The 21410-nt window shown below is 41.0% G+C and overlaps 1 protein-coding gene across 3 annotated transcripts in view; it reads left to right on the top strand.

The window, feature by feature from the left end:
• osbpl1a (oxysterol binding protein-like 1A) overlaps window positions 1-21410 on the top strand; it is a 203802-nt gene that overhangs the window by 173564 nt on the left and 8828 nt on the right. For 2 of the 3 annotated variants that reach the window (XM_048529335.2, XM_059646272.1), the window contains 9 exons: window positions 86-183; window positions 826-1008; window positions 2965-3072; window positions 3156-3245; window positions 9249-9375; window positions 14645-14770; window positions 15389-15512; window positions 17747-17837; window positions 20500-20523. In XM_048529335.2, the coding sequence (XP_048385292.2) occupies window positions 86-183; window positions 826-1008; window positions 2965-3072; window positions 3156-3245; window positions 9249-9375; window positions 14645-14770; window positions 15389-15512; window positions 17747-17837; window positions 20500-20523 (971 nt within the window). The remainder of the gene's footprint in view (window positions 1-85; window positions 184-825; window positions 1009-2964; window positions 3073-3155; window positions 3246-9248; window positions 9376-14644; window positions 14771-15388; window positions 15513-17746; window positions 17838-20499; window positions 20524-21410) is intronic. The other variant, XM_048529336.2, reaches the window with a different exon arrangement.

The raw sequence follows: 21410 nt of genomic DNA on the forward strand, positions 1-21410 counted from the left end.
ATAATATTGACTGTAACCCTAACAGTTATAATTTTTAATTTTATTCAGAAGTAATTATTTTCTGTATTTATAATTCTTAAAACAGTGTGTGGCAGCATTTGCCGTCTCAGCTGTTGCATCTCAGTGGGAAAGAACGGGAAAACCATTTAATCCACTCCTTGGAGAGACGTATGAAATGATTAGGTGAGAAACTTGCGCAAATATATTGGCTGACTAACTTAATTTGTTTCAAGCAGTTAACATTGATAAGTTTTTGTACATGCCAGTCTTCTGTTGTATCACCACTGGAATGGATATGAAATATCAGCAGGGATTTGTTGGACTGAATTTGATCTGCTTTTTTTATTCTTTTTCATCCATGGGATGTGGGTGTTGGCACCTGGGCCAGCATTTATTGCCCATTCCTAATTGCTCAGAGGTCAGGTAAGAGCCACCACATGGCTGTAGGCCTGGAGTCACGTAGTAGGCCAGACTATATAAAGGTGGCAGATTAGTGAACAGGGTGGGTTTTTTTCCCTGGCAGTCAGTAACAGTTTGATGGTCATCATTAGGCTATATTTCTGGATTATTACTGAATTCTGTCATGCTGGGATTCACCACCGCACACACGCATGCATGCACACCCCCCCCACCACCCCACCCCGAGCATCATCTGTGCTCGACTGTCATTTGTAATCAATGGAAAGCATCTTGAGCTCAGTGCTTTGATCCAAGTCCACAGTAAGGCTGTGAAGTACTATATTCCAAACACTTAGTTATGAAATGTTCTGAAGTACCTATACTGAATTCGTTAATATCATGGTCAACCTTTTCATTTTTTTGCAGGCAGGATCTGGGATTCAAGCTTATATCTGAGCAAGTTAGTCATCATCCTCCCATCAGTGCATTCCATGCTGAAGGACTCACTCAAAACTTTGCTTTTCATGGATCCATATACCCAAAACTTAAATTTTGGGGGAAAAGTGTGGAAGCAGAGCCAAAGGGAACTATGACATTGGAACTTTTAAAGTAAGTGATAAATATTTTCTTGATAAGCAAGTGAAATTAATTAAAGCAGGCAGATGGAATTAGGGCACGGATCCACTGTGAACTGACTAAATGGTGGAACTAGCTCAAAATGCCGAATATTCTGATTTTTATTTTGTTTACTCACTGGATGTGGGTGTCGTTAGCTGAGCCAGCATTTATTGCCTGGGAGACTATGGTGGTAATGAGCCATTTGTTGAACCGAAGTAGGTAGATAGTTAGTTGGAGGCAGTTCAGAATTTTGGACCCAATAGCACTGAAGGAACAGAGATATATCCTGTCAGAGGATCTTTGGTGAATTTCTGCAGTGCATCTTGTAGATTGTACACACTGCTGCTACTGAGCATCGGTGGTGGTGGAGGGAGTGGATGGGGTGGGGTGCCAATCAAGCATGTTGCTTTGTAATGGATAGTATCAAGCTTGAGTGTTTTGGAGTTACGCTTGGGGAGTACTCCATCACATTCCTTAATTCTGCCTTGTAGATGGTGGACAGAGTTTGGGGAGTCAGGAGGTGAGTTACTCACTGCAGTATTCTTAATCTTTGACCTGCTATTTTAGCCTCTGTTTATGTTGTGGGTCCAGTTGAGCTTTTCATCAATGGTAATCCCAAGCACGTTGATAGTGGAGAATTCAGCTCTCCTGTGGTGCTCCTCCCAGAACCCAACATTCCCACCCACCACCACCACACTGTCCGCTATTTAAAGTGGTGCATGGCACTCTGGCATTGATATCAACAAACATAGCCTTTGCCTAAAGAACAACACTCTATCAGCTGTCAGTGATTTTTATTTGGCTAAAGCTATAGATCATAAAGTACAAGATAATTTGTGAATTCGTTTCATTTTGAACAGTTTTGTGAAGGACCTGTAATGTAAAGTGCCAAATTGTACATTGATCGCACAGTCTTGTGTTAATTTAAAGCACTTTAATTGGCAGGGGAGTTTCCTCTCTGATTCCTGAAAGGCTGACTGAAATAAATTAGGGGTTGGCTTGCACCCATTTCCAGCCTATGGTACAAAATTGCAGGTAATAAACTCAAAAAGCCCAGATTCAACAGGAATGTGATTCATCTTGAACAGATCAGTTCTGTAGTGCACAGCTCACACAGCGTAGCAGGAAGTGTTTAATTCTGTGAAGCAGCATCTTAGGAGCACAAAAGCTGACGTTTTAGGCCTAGACCCTTCTTCAGAAAAAAAGATGAAGGGTCTAGGCCCAAAATGTCAGCTTTTGTGCTCCAAAGTTGCTGCTTGGCCTGCTGTGTTCATCCAGCTCCACACTTTGTTGTCTTGGGTTCTCCAGCATCTGCAGCTCCCATTATCTCTGAGTTTTTAATTCTGTATTTGGTTAAGCTTTGTCCAAACTAGCAGTACTGATTCAGGTCCAATTCTTAGTCTTAGGAAAGATAAGCTTTCCTATCTTCATGAGCATGTGGACATTTTATCATCTTCTTTTGCAAAGAACTAAGCTGGCATAGAAACATTACAGCACAGTACAGGCTCTTCGGCCCTCGATGTTGTGCTGACTTGCCGTACCAATCTGAAGCCCATCTAACCTACACTATTCCATGTACGTCCATATGCTTATCCAATGACGACTTAAATGTACCTAAAGTTGGCAAATCTACTACCTTTGCAGGCAAAGCGTTCCATACCCTTACTACTCTGAGTAAAGAAACTACCTCTGACATCTGTCCTATATCTTTCACCCCTCAATTTAAAGCTCTGCCCCCTCGTGCTCGCCGTCACCATCCTAGGAACATGGTTCTCCCTATCCACCCTATATAACCCTTTGATTATCTTATATGTCTAATGAAATGAAAGGCCAGATATCTTAAAAATAACAGATAATTTAAATAAGGGCATGATTTTCTTTTTGAGATGCTGATGAATGTGCTCCGTGTAACAGCATTTGAGTTTAAAGTTTTGCATTTTCTCACAGGCACAATGAAGCTTACACTTGGACAAATCCAACTTGCTGTGTCCATAACATTATCGTTGGTCAGCTTTGGATTGAACAATATGGAAATGTTGAAATAATTAATCACAAGTAAGAATGAATGAATGGTTTCCTTCAGATTTTCAAAGTTAGTACAATTTTAAGATGTAATTATGAAGATAATTTTTCTGCAGAACTGGGGAAAAATGCATTCTGAATTTCAAGCCATGTGGTCTTTTTGGTAAAGAGTTGCACAAAGTTGAAGGTTACATCCAGGACAAAAGGTAAGCTTAAGCAGTTCAAGCAGTTCTATTTAAAGATAATCCTTTGCCTTTAATACTGTGCTTGACGTTGGTATCACGTCACCTGAAACATTGCAGCAATGCTAAACCTGCTTCAACTCTACCAACCCTGCTAGAGTCACTGTAAGCAGTTTTGCATCACACCTTAGCAAGATATTTGGGAATACAGAGAAAAGATGGATATATGGAGTTATGTTGCAGATCAGCCACCATCGCCCTGACTGACAAAACAGATTTGAACGGCTACATTGGATGGCTTCCTTCTGTAGCTTTGTTCCAATTAATGTTGCTGATTTCAAGTAACCTTTAAAATGAGGGAGCTGGATATTTATTTTTACAGCTGCAGTTGTAACAAATAGACTTATTGTGCAAATCGAATTTCAGGAGATGTGCTAAGCTAATCACCCCAATACTAATAAATGTAGACTACGATGAGACGAGCCATAGATTCATAATGCACGGAAACAGATGTTTCGGTCCAACTAGCCCATGCTGACAGAGTTTCCCAAAACTAAACTAGTCCCACTTGCCTGCATTTGGCCCATGTCCCTCTAAACCTTTCCTATTTAAGTGCCTATCCAAATGTCTTTTAAATGTTATAATTGCACCTGCATTTATGACTTCCTTTGGCAGTTTATTTCACCTGAATCACACTCTGTTTGAAAATATTGCCCCTTAGGTCCCTTGTAAATCTTTCTCCTCTCACCTTGAAAATATGCCAGCTAATTTTGAAAGCCATTATCCTAGGGAAAAGACCTTTGCTATTCACCATACCTATGCCCCTCGTGATTTTATAAACTTCTCGATATAACTCTCAGCCTCCTACAGTCCAGTGAAAAAAGTCCCAGCCTCTCCTTACAACTCCAACCTTCAGGACCAAGCAACATCCTTATAGATCTTATTTTGAACCATCTTCACTTTAATAATATCTGTCCTACAGCAGGGTGACCAGAACTGTACACAGTACTCCAAAAGCGGCCCCACCAATGCCCATCCCGTACAACCTTGCAGAATCACTTCCAACGACTTACCTATCATTGAGGTCAGTCTCATTGATCTACAGTTCCCAGGCTTTTCCTTACATCCCTGCTTAAACAAAGATTAGATTAGATTAGATTTGATTCCCTACAGTGTGGGAACAGGCCCTTCGGCCCAACAAGTCCATACCGCCCCATGCAGCATCCCACCCAGACCCATCCTCCTGTGACCCACACACCCCTGAATACTACGGGCAATTTGGCATGGCCGATCCACCTAGCCTGCACATTTTGGACTGTGGGAGGAAACCCGAGCACCCGGAGCAAACCCACACAGACACGGGGAGAATGTGCAAACCCCACACAGACAGTAGCCTGAGGCTGGAATCGAACCCGGGTCCCTGGTGCTGTGAGGCTGCAGTGCTAACCACTGAGCCACCGTGCCGCCCAACATTATCCACTCTGCAGTCACTTGGCACCTCACCCACATTTCTAAATCATATAACTATTTCTGCAAAGGCCCCTACAATTTCCTCCCTAACTTCCTACAAAGTCCTGGGATATCCTTGATCAGGTCCTGGAGATTTGTCCTTCTTTATATTTTCGAAGACTTACCGCATGTCCTCATCTGTAATGTGAACTGTTTTCAAAACATCAATACTTATTTCCTGGAGTTCTCTAGCCTCCATTTCTTTCTCCACAGCAAAAACTGACACAAAATATTCATTTAATATCTCTCCTATCTCCAAGAATTCAATACAGACAACCTCGTTGGTCTTTATGGGGCCTTATTTTCTCTCTCGCTCTCGCTCGTGCTCTCTCACGCGAGTTGTACCCTTGCCCTAAATGTAGAATCTCTTTGGATTATCCTTGACCTCATTTGCAAGGCTATTCCTAATCTCCTGTCAAGGATGCCCCAACACTCTTTATGCTGTTTAAGAGATTAATTTGAAACCAGTTGTTAATATCTAATATGTGATACTTCTCTATTTTTGACGAGAGCCTTGAATATCTTTGTACTATCGACCTTGCCTTTCACTCTGACGAGAACATTATGACTCAACTCCTGTTATCACTTTTGAAAGCCTCCTGTTTATCAGACGTCCCTTTACCTGCGAACAGTCTTCTCCAAACAATTTTTGAAAGTTCTTGTCCCAAACCATTAAAATTTGACCTACTCCAATTTTTCTTTATTCATTCATCACTGGATAAGCAGCATTTATTGCCCATCCCTAATTGCCCAGAAGGTAGCTAAGAGTCAACCACATTGCTATGAGTCTGGAGTCACATGTAGGCCAGAACAGGTAAGGATGTCAGTTTCCTTCCCTAAAGGACATTAGTGAACCAGATGGGTTTTCCCCAACAATCAGCAATGGATTCATGGCCATCATGAGACTCTGAATTCCAGATTTTTAATGAATTCAAATTCCACCATCTACCGTGGCAGATTTGAACTCAGGTCCCCAGAACATTATCTGGCTGTCTGGATTCACAGTCCAATGATAATACCACTAGGCTATCGCTGCCTCCTCAAATTAAACTTCAATTAAAAGCTTTAATTTTTATGGAAGGTTTATCTTTTTCTACAACGATTTCAAAATAAATAGAACTATGATCACTCACCCTGAAGTGTTCTCCTGCTGTCAATTTGGTCACTTGCCCTGTCTTATTACCCAAGAGAAGGTCAAGTTTTGCTCCTTCTCTTGTAGGAACATTTACGTATTGATAAACAGAATTTTGTTGAACACACTTAACAAATACTTCACCATCCAAACCTTTAACACTATGGTACACCCAGTCAGTGTTTCAAAAATTAAAATTGATATTTTAATTAATTTTAATCACATTGAGATCATTTACTTCATCATTTTCCTGCATAGCCCTCATAGTTGGATTATTTTGTCATATGTAGCAATGTATCAGTTTCAGTTTGGAACATTGCCAATGACTGAGCCTCCACAGATGTGTGGAGCAGAGAATTCCAAAGATTCGCCTCCCTCTGAGTGAAGACATTTTTCATCCCAGTCCTAAATGCCCTGCCCTCTTGCCTGAAACTGTGTTCCCTAATTCAAGACCTCCAGCCAGGCAGAAGTGTCCTTCCAGCACCTACCCTGTTGAACGCTGTAAGAAATTTGTTTGTTTAAGATCATCTCTGCCTCCAAACTCTGGAGAATAAAGGCCCAGTCGATTTGGTCTTTTCTCATGGAGTTTGTTACTTTGTTGCTCTCCGTCTGCAAGAAATGCCTCATTTTGTAGGTAAGAAGGTCAAAACTGTGCTCAGTTGCATTTGGAAGCAGAGATCACTGTCATTGCAACTGGTACATCAATCGTTCTGACTTAAGATTCAGACGAGATGCCCAGGGAAACCTGTCAGGACCAACTGTATTGTACGGGGGTACTATCATGCAGGTGTGTCACTAGAGGTATGATACACTCCCACTGCAGTTTCTTATTGTATCTCGAAGTCATTCTGGTTTGGTTGTTTAAAGCATATTTCACGAAACCATGAGCAAAAATTACTAGGACTGTCTCTTAGTGAAGATCTCTTCCTGTTCCTGGACCACCCTAGGAAAGAGAACAACTCTGTTCGCTCACCACAAATCTGTTTCACACTCCTGATACAAAATCCCAAAAGTTTCATTGTAAATCTGATCGAATAAATGAGACTGACCTCCGTTATCTCATGTACTTCTGATTCCCACCACAATGTGATTTCACTTCCGTCTTCACCTGCAGCTCATTTATCCCTTCCCTTGCCGCCTCCCACATTAGGTTAAATTGCTGTGGTCATACTATCCACTCTGTACAAGGCACAAGTCAGGAGTGTGATGGAATACTCCCCACTTGCCTGGATGAGTGCAGCCCCAATAACACTCAAGAAGCTCAACACCATCCAGGACAAAGCAGCCGCTCGATTGGAACTACATTCATAAATATTCACTTCCTCCTCCATCATTGTTCAGCAGCAGCCGTGTGTACCGTTTACAAGATACACTGCAGTGGTAGGTGATGGTCTAGTGGTACAATTGCTACACTGTTAATCCAGAGACTCCTGTAACCTTCTGGGGACCTGGGTTTGAATTCTACCATGACACACGATGGAATTTAAATTCAATGCTGATTGACAGGAAAAACCCATCTGCTCACTAATGCCCTTCAGGGAAAAAAATCTGCCATCCTTACCTGGTCTGGCCTACATGTGATTCCAGACCCACTGCAATGTGGTTGACCCTCTGGGCAGTTAGGGATTGGCTGGTCCAGCCATTGATGCACACATCCCATGCATGATTTTTTTTTAAAAAATCACCAAGGTTCCTTAGAAAGCAAATTCCAAACCTGAGACCTCTACTACCAAGAAGGAAAAGAGCAACAAATATATGGAAACACACAAGTTCCTCTCCAAACCACTTGCTATTTTGATTTGGAATTATAATACTATTCCTTCAGTGTCACTGGGTCAAAATCCTGGAACTCCAACTTTCGCAGCATTGTTGGTGACCCTTAGTTACATGGACTTCAGGAATTCAAGAAGGCAGCTCAGCATTGCCATCTCAAGGGCAATTAGGGGCAATAAATGCTTGTCCAGCTGGTGATATTCACACCTCATGAACGGATCTGAAAGTGCACAGTTTTATTCAAGGCAGACTGCCGTGCAGCTCTACTATAGGAATAAAAACATGAGCTTGTTTAGCCATCTACAGACATGAACATCAGTAACCGTATGGTTCCTTGAATCATATCAAATAAGAGTATTCATACCATGATCCTCAAATGAATGCATTGCTGGCAATGCACCAATTGTTTGCAGAATTTGGACGGAATTTCTTCCTGAAACGTTTTTTCCTGTTTTGCATGCCTCTCCCAGTACCTGCAGTGGAGGGAGACGGTGATACGATCTTATTCCATTTGATCCACAGACAAGACCAGAAGTGTAGGCCATTCAGCCAATGAAGTCTGCTCTGCCATTCCATGAGGTCCTGACTGATCTGATAATCCCCTACTCCACTTTCCTGCCTATTCTCTTTTAACCCTTGATTCCCTTACTAAATGAAAATGTGTCGCTTCGTCTGGAATTTGACGAGCCAGCCTTGACAGACCTCTGTAGTAAAGAATTCCATTGATTTGTTAACTCCTGAGAGAAGTTCCTCCTCATCTCTGTCTTAAATGTAGGAGTACCCATTATTCTGAGATGATGTCCTCTGGCCGTACGCTGCCCTATGAGAGGTAACAACCTTTCTGCGCCTTGTTAATTACTTTAAGAATCTTTATATGTTTGAATAAAGTAACCTCTCATTCTTTACATTCTAACAAGTACAGGCCCAATCTACTCGAGCTCTGCTCATAAGACAGTCGCTGCAATACCTTGTATCAGCTGAGTGAACTTCCTCTGTGGTGCCTCTAATACCAATATATGCTTCCTTAAATAAGATTCATAGAATCCCTACAGTGTGGAAACGGGCCCTTCGGCCCAACCATTCAGCGCTGACCCATCCCCCTATAACCCACCTAATCTCCATATCCCTGAACACTACGGGCAGTTTAGCATGGCCAATCCACCTCGTGTGCACATCTTTAGACGGTGGGAGGAAGCCAGAGCACCCGGAGGAAACCCACGCAGACAGTTGCGCGAGGGTGGAATCGAACCCAGGCCCCTGGTGCTGTGAGATAACAGTGCTAACCGCTGCTTCAGGGGCCCAAAACCCTTCACAATATTCCAGCTGGGTGATGATGCCTGTGGAATGGTTTGGCGGGATTTGAGGTGGGCGGGTGGAGAAAGAGGAGCGAATAGTGGTAGGGATTGATAAGTGGTAGGGTTTGATGGGAGTGGAGTAGGCAGTTGAGTGGAGCTGTACCTGATCACCTTTCCCCTTTGTCTGCTGCATGTTTCAATTCTCATGCCGAAGGAGCTGCTCCATTTGTTAAGATAATGTAATGGTATCTCACAGTACTGATGAATTAATAATCTCTGCACTTGATTACACTGCATCCTTTCTGTGATCTGACACAGTAAGAAGAAACTCTGTGCTGTCTATGGAAAATGGACAGAGTGTCTGTGGGCAATTGACCCCAATACATTTGATGCCTACAAAAAAAATGACAAGAAAAACTCCGAGGAGAGGAAGTTGAGCAAACCAGTAAGTATGGGACCGTTCAGAATTAATTTTAAAAGGACCCATTCCAAAAGTTTGGCTGAAAATGGGCGCTGTTATTCTTTACTCTGTGTAGTAACACCAATAGCTCCAGCGGGGATTTGTATTGAACAGGATTTGTTTGGATTTGTTCTTGGTTGGGCACCAGTTGCCCAAGAAACAGAGGAATTCTAATCATGCTCTGTATATACCCGTAGAGCCCTCTTTCTCACTATCTCAAACCTCCTCCAGCTCTACAGAACTCCACACTGTCAAACCTCCCATGTTATTTGTGTATGTTCACCCCTCCCTAAACCACACTGTTAGGGTTCGTACCTTCAACCCCTGAGGCTCATACTTGTAGAAATCCCTCCCAAGACACCAGACTATCTCCATTTGCCTTACCTTCCTATAATTTTGTTAATTATGGCCTCATTGCGGGGGAGTGGTATTTGAGGAGGATAAGGGAGTAATGAAGTGTTACATCGGGCAGTAACCTACGGACCTTTTCCGTGATGAATAAGGATAAGGTTGGGATACAGAAGGCCTGCCTGCTGAACCGAGATGAGCTGTAATTTACATAAAGGTCCTGTTTAAACTAAGCTTCCAGACCTCCTAGAATTTTGTCTGCGTCAGAATAGCTCCCAGTTATTAAGGAGGCCTTTGGCTTGGTACAGACACTCTGGGGGTGGGACTATTGTAAATGAGAAGGCAAATGGAATGTAGGCCTTTCTCGCAAAGGGGCTGGAATATAAATGCAGAGAATTCTAATTACAAACTGTACAGTTCATGACTATGAATGCACTTGGAGTATTGTGTACAGTTTTAGCCTCGTGGCTTAAGGAACATAGAACACTACAGCGCAGTACAGGTCCTTTGGCCCTCTGTTGTGCTGACTGTGAAACCAATCTGAAGCCCATCTAACCTACACTATTCCATTATTATCCAAAGGGAGGCATATGCTTGCATTGGGGAGGCTGTTTAGAGAAGTTTCAGGCGCTTATCCCTGGAATAGAGGGATTATTGTAGGGGCGAAAATTGAGCAGAATGGATAGATACTCATTGGACTTCAAAGGAATGAGAAGTGAAGTTACTGAAACCTGTAAGATCCTGAGAGAACTTGACAGGGTGGATGAACTAGAGAATGCTTTCAGACTGAGATGAGGAAAAAATGTTTTCCTTGGAGAATTGTTGATCTGTGAAATAGTCCTACCTCAAGAACAGTGAAGGCTGAGTGATTGAATGGACTCAAGACTGGGTTTGACAGATTTTTTGATAGAAAGGGGGCCCAGACATATAAGCAAGAAGGCGGAGTTCTAGTATTATCAGCTTAGCCACGGTTTAATTCAATGGTGGGGTAATTTGAGGCCCCAACTATTTTATTTCTGCTCCTGCTTTTAGATTTAATGGAGGCTGTGTGACCCTACGTTGTAGCAGTGTGTAAAGACCATTCTTGTGACTCCTTTGGAACACTCGCAGGGTCTGCCTGCTTGTTCCCTCCAAAATTGAATTTTCTATTTTTGCTTCCAAGCAAGTGGCTGTGTTGAGGTGCCTTTTGATGCCTGACTTTCCTCGGCTGCGTTCAACCTCTTCTGGTGGGCATCCAAGGCCCCAGAGGTACCAGCCCTCAGATTGGGCATGAATTACATATATCCCACTGGAATCATGGGTCTGGAGGCACCTCCAGGAAGATTTCAGAACCTGTTTCACTGACACCAGGTGTAGCCTTGGGATTCTCATTTGGCCCTGTGGTTGGCTCCTAAAGCTGTTCATAAAATCTTGACCCATTTAATGCACTGAAATCCTTCAGTATAAGTAAAATCACCATAGTCCTACCAAACCATAGAGCTACTGTCTCCTTTTAGAGACCACTGGTGATGGTTTTGCCCGAGGATCACCACGCCTGAGGAAATGGAAGAGTTTGAGGAGAGTCCTTCTTGGTGTTGCAAAGTTGGGTAGAGTATTTGTGGATTGGAAGGCAGGACATTAGAATTTGATGTATGTAAAATGATAGGGAGATGGGAGGAGTGTGTGGTCCCTTTAAAAGATGGTGTTTTTGTTTGTTATAAGCTTGGAGATCTTAGAAAAGAAAAGTGCAGGACCACAGAGAGCTCCTGAAATTGAAACAAATCAAAAGGCTGTGTGGTTAGCAACCCAGGCAATAGTTTTTATTAGTAAGACAACCAGTTTGAAAATCAGCCAATTAACTTAAACCAGCCATTTAAAAACTTTTAAAAAATTAAATCTGATAGTTTTGACAACGTAGGACCAATCTTATTGTAAGAAGTTAATTGGTAATTGAGGGTATAAAAGAAGAGGGACATTTGAAAATCGGTGAGAGAGCAATTACTATTAGAGTTAACAACCAGTGTCTCTAAAGAGAATATTACTGGCTCTCTCAGAATTCTGTAAGCTCTGAGTAACCGTGATCTAAATAAAGGTATAGCAGCATTCTTAGCTAATATTCCTGACACAAGAATTCAACAGAGTAGGGTGTTCCAGACTGAGGACCAGCGGAGAGGATGCAGAGCATTCTGGAAGACATATCCTGGCTGTAATTTTGAGAGTTTAAGTTTTCATTTATTTTTATTAGTTTGGCTTATACATGTGGAGTTTCTTTCTATTAGAATAGCATATCATTAGAATTTTGTTTTATTCAGGAATCATCAGTAGTTAAGGGGGAATTGTTTGGTTTGTTGGTAGTTCTGTTAAATTGTTCATTGATAGAGTTAGATTAATTGTTACTTGTTGATTATAGAGTGAGTGAAAGGGTTCCATTTCAGATAGTCACTTGGTTTTAATAGATTGGGAGGTAAGTGGCAGGTTATACCACTTCTCGCAGTTTCTTTGACAAACTATAATGTGATACGAGCTTCTCTGGGTGTTTTGATTTTAGTTATAAAAGTGGGGTGGGGGTGGGGGCGGGGGCGGGGGCTCAACCTCCGTATAATAACACACTGGGGGCTCGAGTCCCAAATCTCGCCAGTTCGTGTAAGGGATCTGAGCAGACCTAAATGGATTTGGACAGGTTTGATCACATTCAGGGTACAGAGGTCTCAGCAGATTTAAACAGACTTGGGAATTAGTGTCCCAGATCTGTAAATAAAACTCAGTTAAGAAATGGAATGTCTGTTTAATTTCGGTTACTTGTGGTTGATTAAATCAAAATTGGGGGAAATGGCTATTTAACATTGCAAAAGAGGTTCTGGGGTTTGAATTCCCAATATTGCCAAAAAAGTTTAGTAAGATAGGGGAATGATACACGTTTAGATTTAGCTAAGAGGCTAGAATTGCACTTAACTAGGGATTAGAGGAAATTGTAAAGGAGTTAGTCAAGCATTTAGGTATACCAGAGAAACAGGTACAGTGGAGTTAGAAAAATTTAAGCTCCAAAACAGACTATAGGAGCCTGAAAGTGAACTTAAAAGCTTGGAGTTAGAGAAACAAGGGGAAATGAGCAGTTTGAACTACGGTTAAAAGCAGAGGAAGGAAAGAAAAAGGATCGCCAGGGCAGGAGAGAAAGAAAAAGGCAGAATCTTTGAGTTGGAAAAGATGACACAGTGTGAACTTGAAATGGAAAAAGAGAGTGAGTTTGAACTTCAAAATTTGACAATTGGACAGGAAAGTTATTTTAAAAGAATGGAGATGAAGGTAGGCTTAGTGAGGAAGAGAAAGATGATGAGCAAAACCATTGTAGCCAAAGACCTGATTTACAAATATATCAGAACCTTGCCAAAATTATCTATGCCAGAAGCCTTTTTCATTTCCTTTGAGAAATTGACTAGCCAGATGAACTGGCCAGAGACTATATAGGTAACGCTAATTCAAACTGAGTTAGTAGCCAGGGCTAGTGAGGTGCTTGCAGTGCTGTTAGAGGAGGTGTCAAGAGATCATGAAGTAAAACAAGCTACTCTGAGTGCCTACAAATTGGTGACAGAGGCATATAGACAATGGAACCAGGTCAGTCTTAGGTGGAGGCAACTTTGATAGACAGGTGATAGCATTCGCGATAGAAAAGACATGAAGATCTTAGAGAGATTATTCTGCTGGAGGATGCATGCAAAAGGCTATGTGGTTAACAACCCAGGGAGTAGTTTTTGTCAGTAAGGAAACCAGTTTGAAAATTAGCCAAGTAATTTAAACCAGGCACTTAGAAACTAGAAATCAATTAAATTTAATCTCATGGTTTTGACAACCCAGGACCAATCCTGTGTAAGAAATTAATAGGTCATCAAGGGTACAAAAGAAGAGAGCATTTGAAAATCAGTATAAGAGCCACTGCCGTCTATTCAAGTTAGCAACCAGCAGCTCTAAACAGAAAATCACTGCCCCTCATAGAATTCTCCAAGCTTTCAGACTAACCATGAATAAATAAAGGTATATAGGGACTCTTAGCTAAATGTTCATGTCACAACAGTTCGCAAAAAGGCACGCCTTACTGAGGATCTGTGGAGAGGCCACAGAGCATTCTAGAAGACATATCCTGACTGTAGTTTTGACAGATTAAGTTTTAATTTTTTGTTTTTTTATTAATGTGGCTTATTTAAGTGGAATTTGTATCTATTGGAACAGCATACCATTAGAATTTTGTTCCATTCAGGAATAGTTAGTAGTTATGGGGGACTTGTTCAGTTTGTTCGTAGTTCTGTTAATTTGTTGACTGATAGAATTAGATAAATAAATTGTTACTTGTTGGTTACAAAATGAGTGAAAGGATTTCATTTCAGTTAACCACTGCTTTTATAACAGAATGGGAGATGCAAGGCAGGTTATATCACTTCTCATACTTCCTTTAACAGATTGAGGTGAGACAAACTTCTCTGGATGTTTCAATTTTAGTTGTTTAAGGGGGGTGTCAACCTCCAAGTTATAACACCTTGTAACCTCAGTAGTGTGAGAATTGAACCCATTCTGTTGGCATCATTCTGCGTTGCAAACCAGCCATCCAGCCAACAGAGCTAACCAACTGCCTATAACCCTTCAGTAAACCTTGCTGCTTGAATCTCTTTTCTACTGTCCTGTAGTTATTTTTTTGAGGTTGGAGTAATGTTATAAATGCAGTAAGGAAGCTGTAGGTTTTTTTAGCAATGTTTCGAAGTGGTCAGCATTCATTTTCTCCTCCCAGTCACTTTGCCTATGACTCCTGACCTTGAACTATTTATCAAAAATGACATGTTTCAAAGACTTTATAATGCTGTATTCATAGTTTTTGAAAGTAACCTAGTCTTATTGATTCGATAATAACATGCATCTTTTGTGGTGCACCTATTCCTAGCCAGTAGCTTCAGAGAAATCAGAACTAGATGAAATGCCACTGCCGGAAAATTCTGAAAGTGTACAAGTTATACCAGGGAGCCGCCTGCTTTGGAAGATAACACCTCGACCACCAAACTCACGACAGGTTAGTCTCCAGATTCCTTGGATATGATTAGGATTGAAACAGGGAAGTCTGTAAAGTACAGGTAATACACCTGGACCAAAAATCAGAGACTTGGGCTAATGCTGTGAGAAGTGTTTTGAATCCAACCTAGTGAAATTTTAAATATCTACACTTGAAAGCAGCAATGGCAACCCATAAAACTATCACTGATTTTACAAAAAATCTATCTCGTTCGCTAATGTCTTATAACAAATGATATATCCCTTCCTTACCTGGCTTGGCTCATGCGTAGCTATTCCTGTATTACCCCCAACAATGTTATTGACTCTTAGCTTGCTCTGAAATGGCCAAGGGAGCCATTCGGTACTGTACAAGTACTGGCCTGTACTCGTCCCTTGGCCAGCATTGCAAACATCAGGTTGTCACATGCTGCTTGTGGCATCTTGCAGTGTGCAAGATTGGCATGACTGCCATTGCCAGTGACTCTGTTCACAGGTGCTTCATTGGCATACCCTGAGGTCGCGGAAAATGGCACAGAGATCAGAGTCTTTCCAATTTTAAATGTCAGTAGTTTTCACTTCTACAGTATTGGACTTGAACCCAATTATTTTTGTAGAATGTTTTTGGAATATTTTCCAGATGTACAATTTCACCAGCTTTGCCATGTCACTGAATGAACTGGATAAAGAAATGGAGACTGTTATCGCACCCACTGATTGCCGATTCAGACCTGACATTAAAGCAATGGAAAATGGTGATATAGGTATGATCAAATGTTAGCAGTTAGAAATTGTTCTGAAAGGAAACATGGAGAGAAGTTTTTTTTTATTATTTTTGGAGTCTTCATCTATTTCTTAACATGAGAGAGTGCCAGTAAAACGTTTTTGATCTGAGGAAGGATAATCTGGCTATTAATGGAGAGCAACAAAGATTTACCACACTGATTCATGGGATAGTAGACTGACGAATGACAAGAGACTGGTTCAGTTCGGATTATATTCCTTGCAGTTTAGAAGCATGAGGGGGTTGGTTTCATAAACACTGATAAACTCGTAACACACAGACAGGGAAAACGCTGGAAGCATGTTTCCAGTAACCCTGGAGACTAGGACCAGATGAGGAGAAGCTTCTTCACCTAAAAAGTAATCAGCCCATGGAATTTTTCTGGCTGAGACCAAAATATTGAATGTTTTCAAGGAGTTGGATATTGGTCTTAGGAGTAAAAGGGTCAAAGGGTGTGGGAAAAGGATATTGTGTTGGATCATCAGCCATTATATTCAATGTCAGGGACGGATCAAAAGGCTGAATGGTCTACTCCTGTCCTTGTTTCTATGATACAGTACAGCTAATAAAATGAACAGTGCACTTGAAAACTACTTACAATTGTACAGGCAAGTTTAATGTTAGATAATTGAGTGAGTGACAGTTTTCCTGACATCAAGAATTGCACGCAAGTGTTTCTGCTCTGTGCCTATGCCCGTCCCTCACCTCATGATGCCCACTCCAGTGGCCTCCAATATATCAGACGTTGAATGACTTGAGTACTTGATGTGCCTAGAAGTTTCTTTGAATCAGTGTGACCATTTGGGAACGTCTCTTTTGGTACTCCCTGGCCAAACGTTGTCTACCCTGTAGAACCAGATGATTATCAACACAAAATCCAGGATTGAGTTACTAATTGTATCATGCCAAAAAAAGTGTAATGAAAATAATAGATTAATGGAATTCCTCCCCTAATATTGTCAGTTGTCTTTGGGTGGGATTTCTGAAGTGTAAGATTAAGTAATAATGGTGTGATATATGCATCAGCAGGTGGGTAGAATGAAGCATCACGCTGTGGACACAATTAGTGAGGGGGCACTGATGACAACCCTACCCCACCCCTCACCACCTCATCGCTATGCCTCAAAACTCATCCATTGTTTAAGATTATCAAACTGCTCATCCACATTCATAATTAATGAGCATAAATTTTCTCTAGTTAAATGTTGGGAATACTGAAGTGATTGTCTTTGATCCTCATCACAGTCACTGTTGGCTCGCCTTTGATTCCACCCCTCCTCCTAAGCAATTGTATGAAGCTGCCTCATCTTTTCCATAACTTTGCTGTCCTGTTTGATCCTGACAGAGCTTTTCAAACATTCATCAGTGTCATCCTTAAGATTGCTTATTTCCATCTCCATGGCATTGCCAGTCTCTATGCTGTGCCTGAAACCTTCTATAACAGAAACCCTTACTCATGGCTTTATTACTTACCCAGTTGACAATTCCAACACACAAGTGCCTAGCCTCCCACATTCTACCCTCTGCACCCTTGGTCATCTAGGATTCCACTGTGCATTCTCTAAACGACACAAAATGCCGTTCACTTCTTATCCCGTGCTCATCCCTAGTTAAACACCACCTCGATTTCAGGACTCTCATCCTTGTTTTCAGAACCCTCTGTGGTCTCACTCCTCCCCTATCTCTAATCTCCTCCATCTCCCCAACCTCTGAGATGTCTGTGCCGTTCTAATTCTGACCTCTTTAACACGCTGGCTTTTAATAATTACTTGGGTCCTGAGCTTTGAAATTTCCTCCCTAAATCTCGCTCTCCTCCTTTCAGGCTCTCATTAAAACCCGCCTCTTTTACCCAGCTTTGTTCATCCCTGAACATCTTGTGGCTTGAAGTCATTTTATTTTGTCGCTTCTATAAAGCACATTAGCACATCTCATTACACGCAAAGTGCTATATAAATCTGTTATTACAGTTTACTTGGATCATCTGCAAGAATGTAATGAAAACTGCATTTTATTATATTTGACCATTCAGGAATTTTAAAGAAGTAAACGGTTTTGAAATGCTTATTTCTCAGTCCTCATGATACAAGTGCAATATAAATATAAGGATTGACGGCCAAAGATGAACACATATCATTGCTAAGTCTGTTACAGAAAGGTAGTTACTGGTAACTACTGCAGAAATATTGATGAACGTCACTGTTTGACCTTGTGTAGACTTAGCCAGTGAAGAGAAGAAGAGGTTGGAAGAAAAACAAAGAGCTGCTCGCAAGCAACGAGCCAAAACTGACAACGACTGGAAAAACAAGTTAGTATTGAATCTTCTCAGTTTTGTTATTAATTATGTGTGATTTCAGATACAAGGAAGAGACAGTTAAACTATTCTCTCTATTTGCTGTCCCTCCACAAAAAATAAATTTTAAAATTATAATGACATCATATGTATAAATTCAAATGCTGCTTGCCTGTTCAGACTACAGTTAATGATACTGAATAATTAATCAAATTGTAGATTAAAGTATTTGTTTAAAGTCCCCATTAGCATCAACAGCCTAAATGAAATTAGTTCTTCCTTTAAATTTGGTTTTTCTTCATTCCGCGGGTTGTGGAATGCTGGCAAGGCATGCCCATTGCTAATCACCCAGAAGGCAGTGAAGAGTCACCACATTACTGTGGGTCGGGAGTAAATCGTAGGCCAGAACAGGTAAGGATGGCAGATTTCCATTCTTAGAGGACATTTGGGAACTAGCTGGGTTTTTCATAATGATCAACAAGTTACATGGCCGCCATTAGGTGGGCTTTTAATTTCAAAATTTTTATTTTAATTTGAATGCAAATTTTTGAATACAGATTTTACCATCTGCTTTGTTGTGATTTGAACCCATGTCTCAGGAACATGAACCAGAGCCTCTGGAAATGTTAGCGTGCTAATAATCCATTATGCCACCACCATTGACCTTTATCCTGGGAATATGGCATCCAGTTCTAGAGTGTCTGTAAGGAACAGCCTTCCCCCTAATATCTTGTTTTTGTACATGATCTCCAAGGTTCATGCATGGCTGTGACTTCTGAAGCATGAAGTCAATGCTGGCATCATCTACTCAGCCAAGTAGATTAGAGGGAATGTTACTCAATGTTTAACGTGCCAAACCATCTAAACATGTCATCGTCATCTTCCAAACTCCAGAAAATATAACCCCTTTCTATTCGATCCCTGCACCTCGGACTGCTCTATCAGATCAGACAATCTAGTAAATCTAAATTGCAGCATTTCTAAGGTTGCGTAGAGACATGGAAACTGTACACAGTACTTCTGCTGTCTTACCAAAGCGCTCTTTCGTTCCAACAGCTGTGATAGAACGGTGGATTAGACTCAATGGCCTGAATGGCCTACTTCTGCAGATATACCTTATAGTTTTATCTTTTAGTTGCCCTTCTACTTCAATGCCCTTGGTTATTAAGGATAACTTTTTCTGTGTCTAGAATAATAACATAATGCTGTTACGGGGAGGTGATGGCATAATGATAATATCAATGTACTAATAATCCAGAGGTACTGGTTAATGTTCTGGGGGCATGGGTTCAAATCCCACCATGGCAGATGGTGAAATTTGAATTCAATAAATATCTCGATTTAAAAAAAAACTAGCCTAATGTACACAACCACAAAATCTTGTAAAAACACATCTGGTTCATATATGCCGTTTAGGAAGGAGAACTGAAATCCTTACTTGGTCTGGCGTACATGTGACTTCAGACCCACAGCGATGTAGTTGACTCTTGACAACCTTGGAAATGGTCAAGCATGCCACTCAGTTCAAAGGCATTTGGGATGGGCCAGTGATACCGACATCTCATGAAAGAATGAATTAAGAAAATGTTTAGAAATACAGTCAGTTCTGCTATAATTTGACAGTTGTGCTCCTGTGCAATATCCTGTTATATAAAGTTGTGCTATAGAAATAATGGGGCCTATGGGAAAAGTGGGATTAGGAGCAGACCACCAAAAAAAACACCCAAAATCACTCCAAAATTTAACACAAAGCATAGCACAATTTGAATAAATGTTTAATTTAGATCTAATAATGAAATAGAAGTAAATTTAACACTTTCCCTTGAAAAAAGTGACAAGATGACTTGATAGTGGAGGGGGTTGTACCATACCTCTCATAGAAAACACTTCACAACAAAGCCCACAAAATGATCATGGGATGCCAGCGCAGAGACTCTTTTGGCCCTGTATGTATTCATGACAAATCAAAATGATTGTGTGATGTTGAGGCAGACTCGTCCAAACACCGATGGAATTGTATAATAGCCAATGCAAGTTCACATTTAAGAAATAGCGTTCTCCTATCTGCCAATCGCATTACATAGTATTTGCATTGACAGAACATGTATTATAACAGAACTGACTGTGTACATAACAAAAAAAAGTATTTTTATTAATGTCCAGTTTATTTGTTAGTTTCTTAGAACATATATTTAAACAAGTTGCACTCTGAAGCCTTTCAAGTTTCCCTATTAATATCCTTCCATTCACAAACCAATATTTAGAACCCACTCAAAGGCCTGTAAATGGTAAACAAGCGGAAACTTTCAATACCGTTTAACACACCCTGGGGGCGTGTGTTTATAGGTGGGCTGGCTTTTGAGTACAATATCTTGATCCTGATGTATTGTCAGTGCTGATCGCTGAACAGAAGAATGAATTTGTTTCCTAGTGGTGACTCTGTTACGTTAGTTTATCAAGAATTTGAAACTGCAATGTCTAATCAGTTGGTTAGACTGCAGTTCTGAGCACAAACCTGTTTTCAATTATCTTAAAGACTCAATTAGTGTTGGAAGTACAGGATTTCTGCTTGCCCCAATTTGAAAATTCGCACTTGTAATGAGTGTCTGTTTGACAGAATTAAGTACTCCATATTGTGTAATTAATCTGTGCTTCTCTCTACTGTTTTCCCCCAAAGGAACCAATTGGCAGAGGGCCCCAGGTTTGGCTTGTTTGTGTTTTATTGCTGGTTTTCTGTTGTGTTTATTTTTGGATTTTAATTGCTTGGCATAACATTCTTGTCCACTGAAATGAACTCTTAACTATAGAACAAAACTGATATAACAGAATCATAATCATAGAATCCCTGCACTGTGGAAGCAGGGCCTTCAGCCCAACAAGTCAACACTGACCCTCAGAGCATCCACCCAAACCCATTCTCCCCAACCCACCTAGCCACCTAGGCTATACATCCCTGAACACTATGGGCGATTTAGCATGGCCAATCCACCAAACTTTTAACATTTTTGGACTGTGGGAGGAAATGAAGCACCTGGAGGGAACCCACGCAGACGCGGGGAGAATGTGCAAACTCCACACAGACACCTGAGGGTAGAGTTGAACCCAGGTCCCTGGCACTGTGAGGCACCAGTGCTAATCACTGAGGCACCATTCCACCATATGCAGTGGCCACACTGATTTAAAACTGTTTTTAAAACTGAGACATTCACTGGTAATTTCCATTTTCTCAGATCTCAAAACAGTCAGCATTACAGCAGAAATGTCATACTTAAAGCAGTCTCTGAAGATAGAGTGCATTTTGAATATTCCTAGGTTTAACGAATCTTGGCTTGTGATTGGGTATTATTGTGACAACTGAGGTTAGTCTCTTGGTAAGGCTGTTGTTTCACAGCCAATTTGTCAGTTTCTTAGTTTTCAGAAGTATATAGTTTAAAGTCTCCTTTGTAGTTTTGTAGCTACTGATCATACTTACATGGCCATCTTGTTTGCGGATCAATGATGGTTATGCTTAACAAGAGCCACTTGCTAATCTCAACCCATCAGTGTCACTTTCTCTACCTTTCTTCCTTACTGACTCCTCTAGCCTTA

The sequence above is a fragment of the Stegostoma tigrinum genome, chromosome 5, assembly GCF_030684315.1.
Source record: "Stegostoma tigrinum isolate sSteTig4 chromosome 5, sSteTig4.hap1, whole genome shotgun sequence".
NCBI classification, from domain to species: Eukaryota; Metazoa; Chordata; class Chondrichthyes; order Orectolobiformes; family Stegostomatidae; genus Stegostoma; species Stegostoma tigrinum.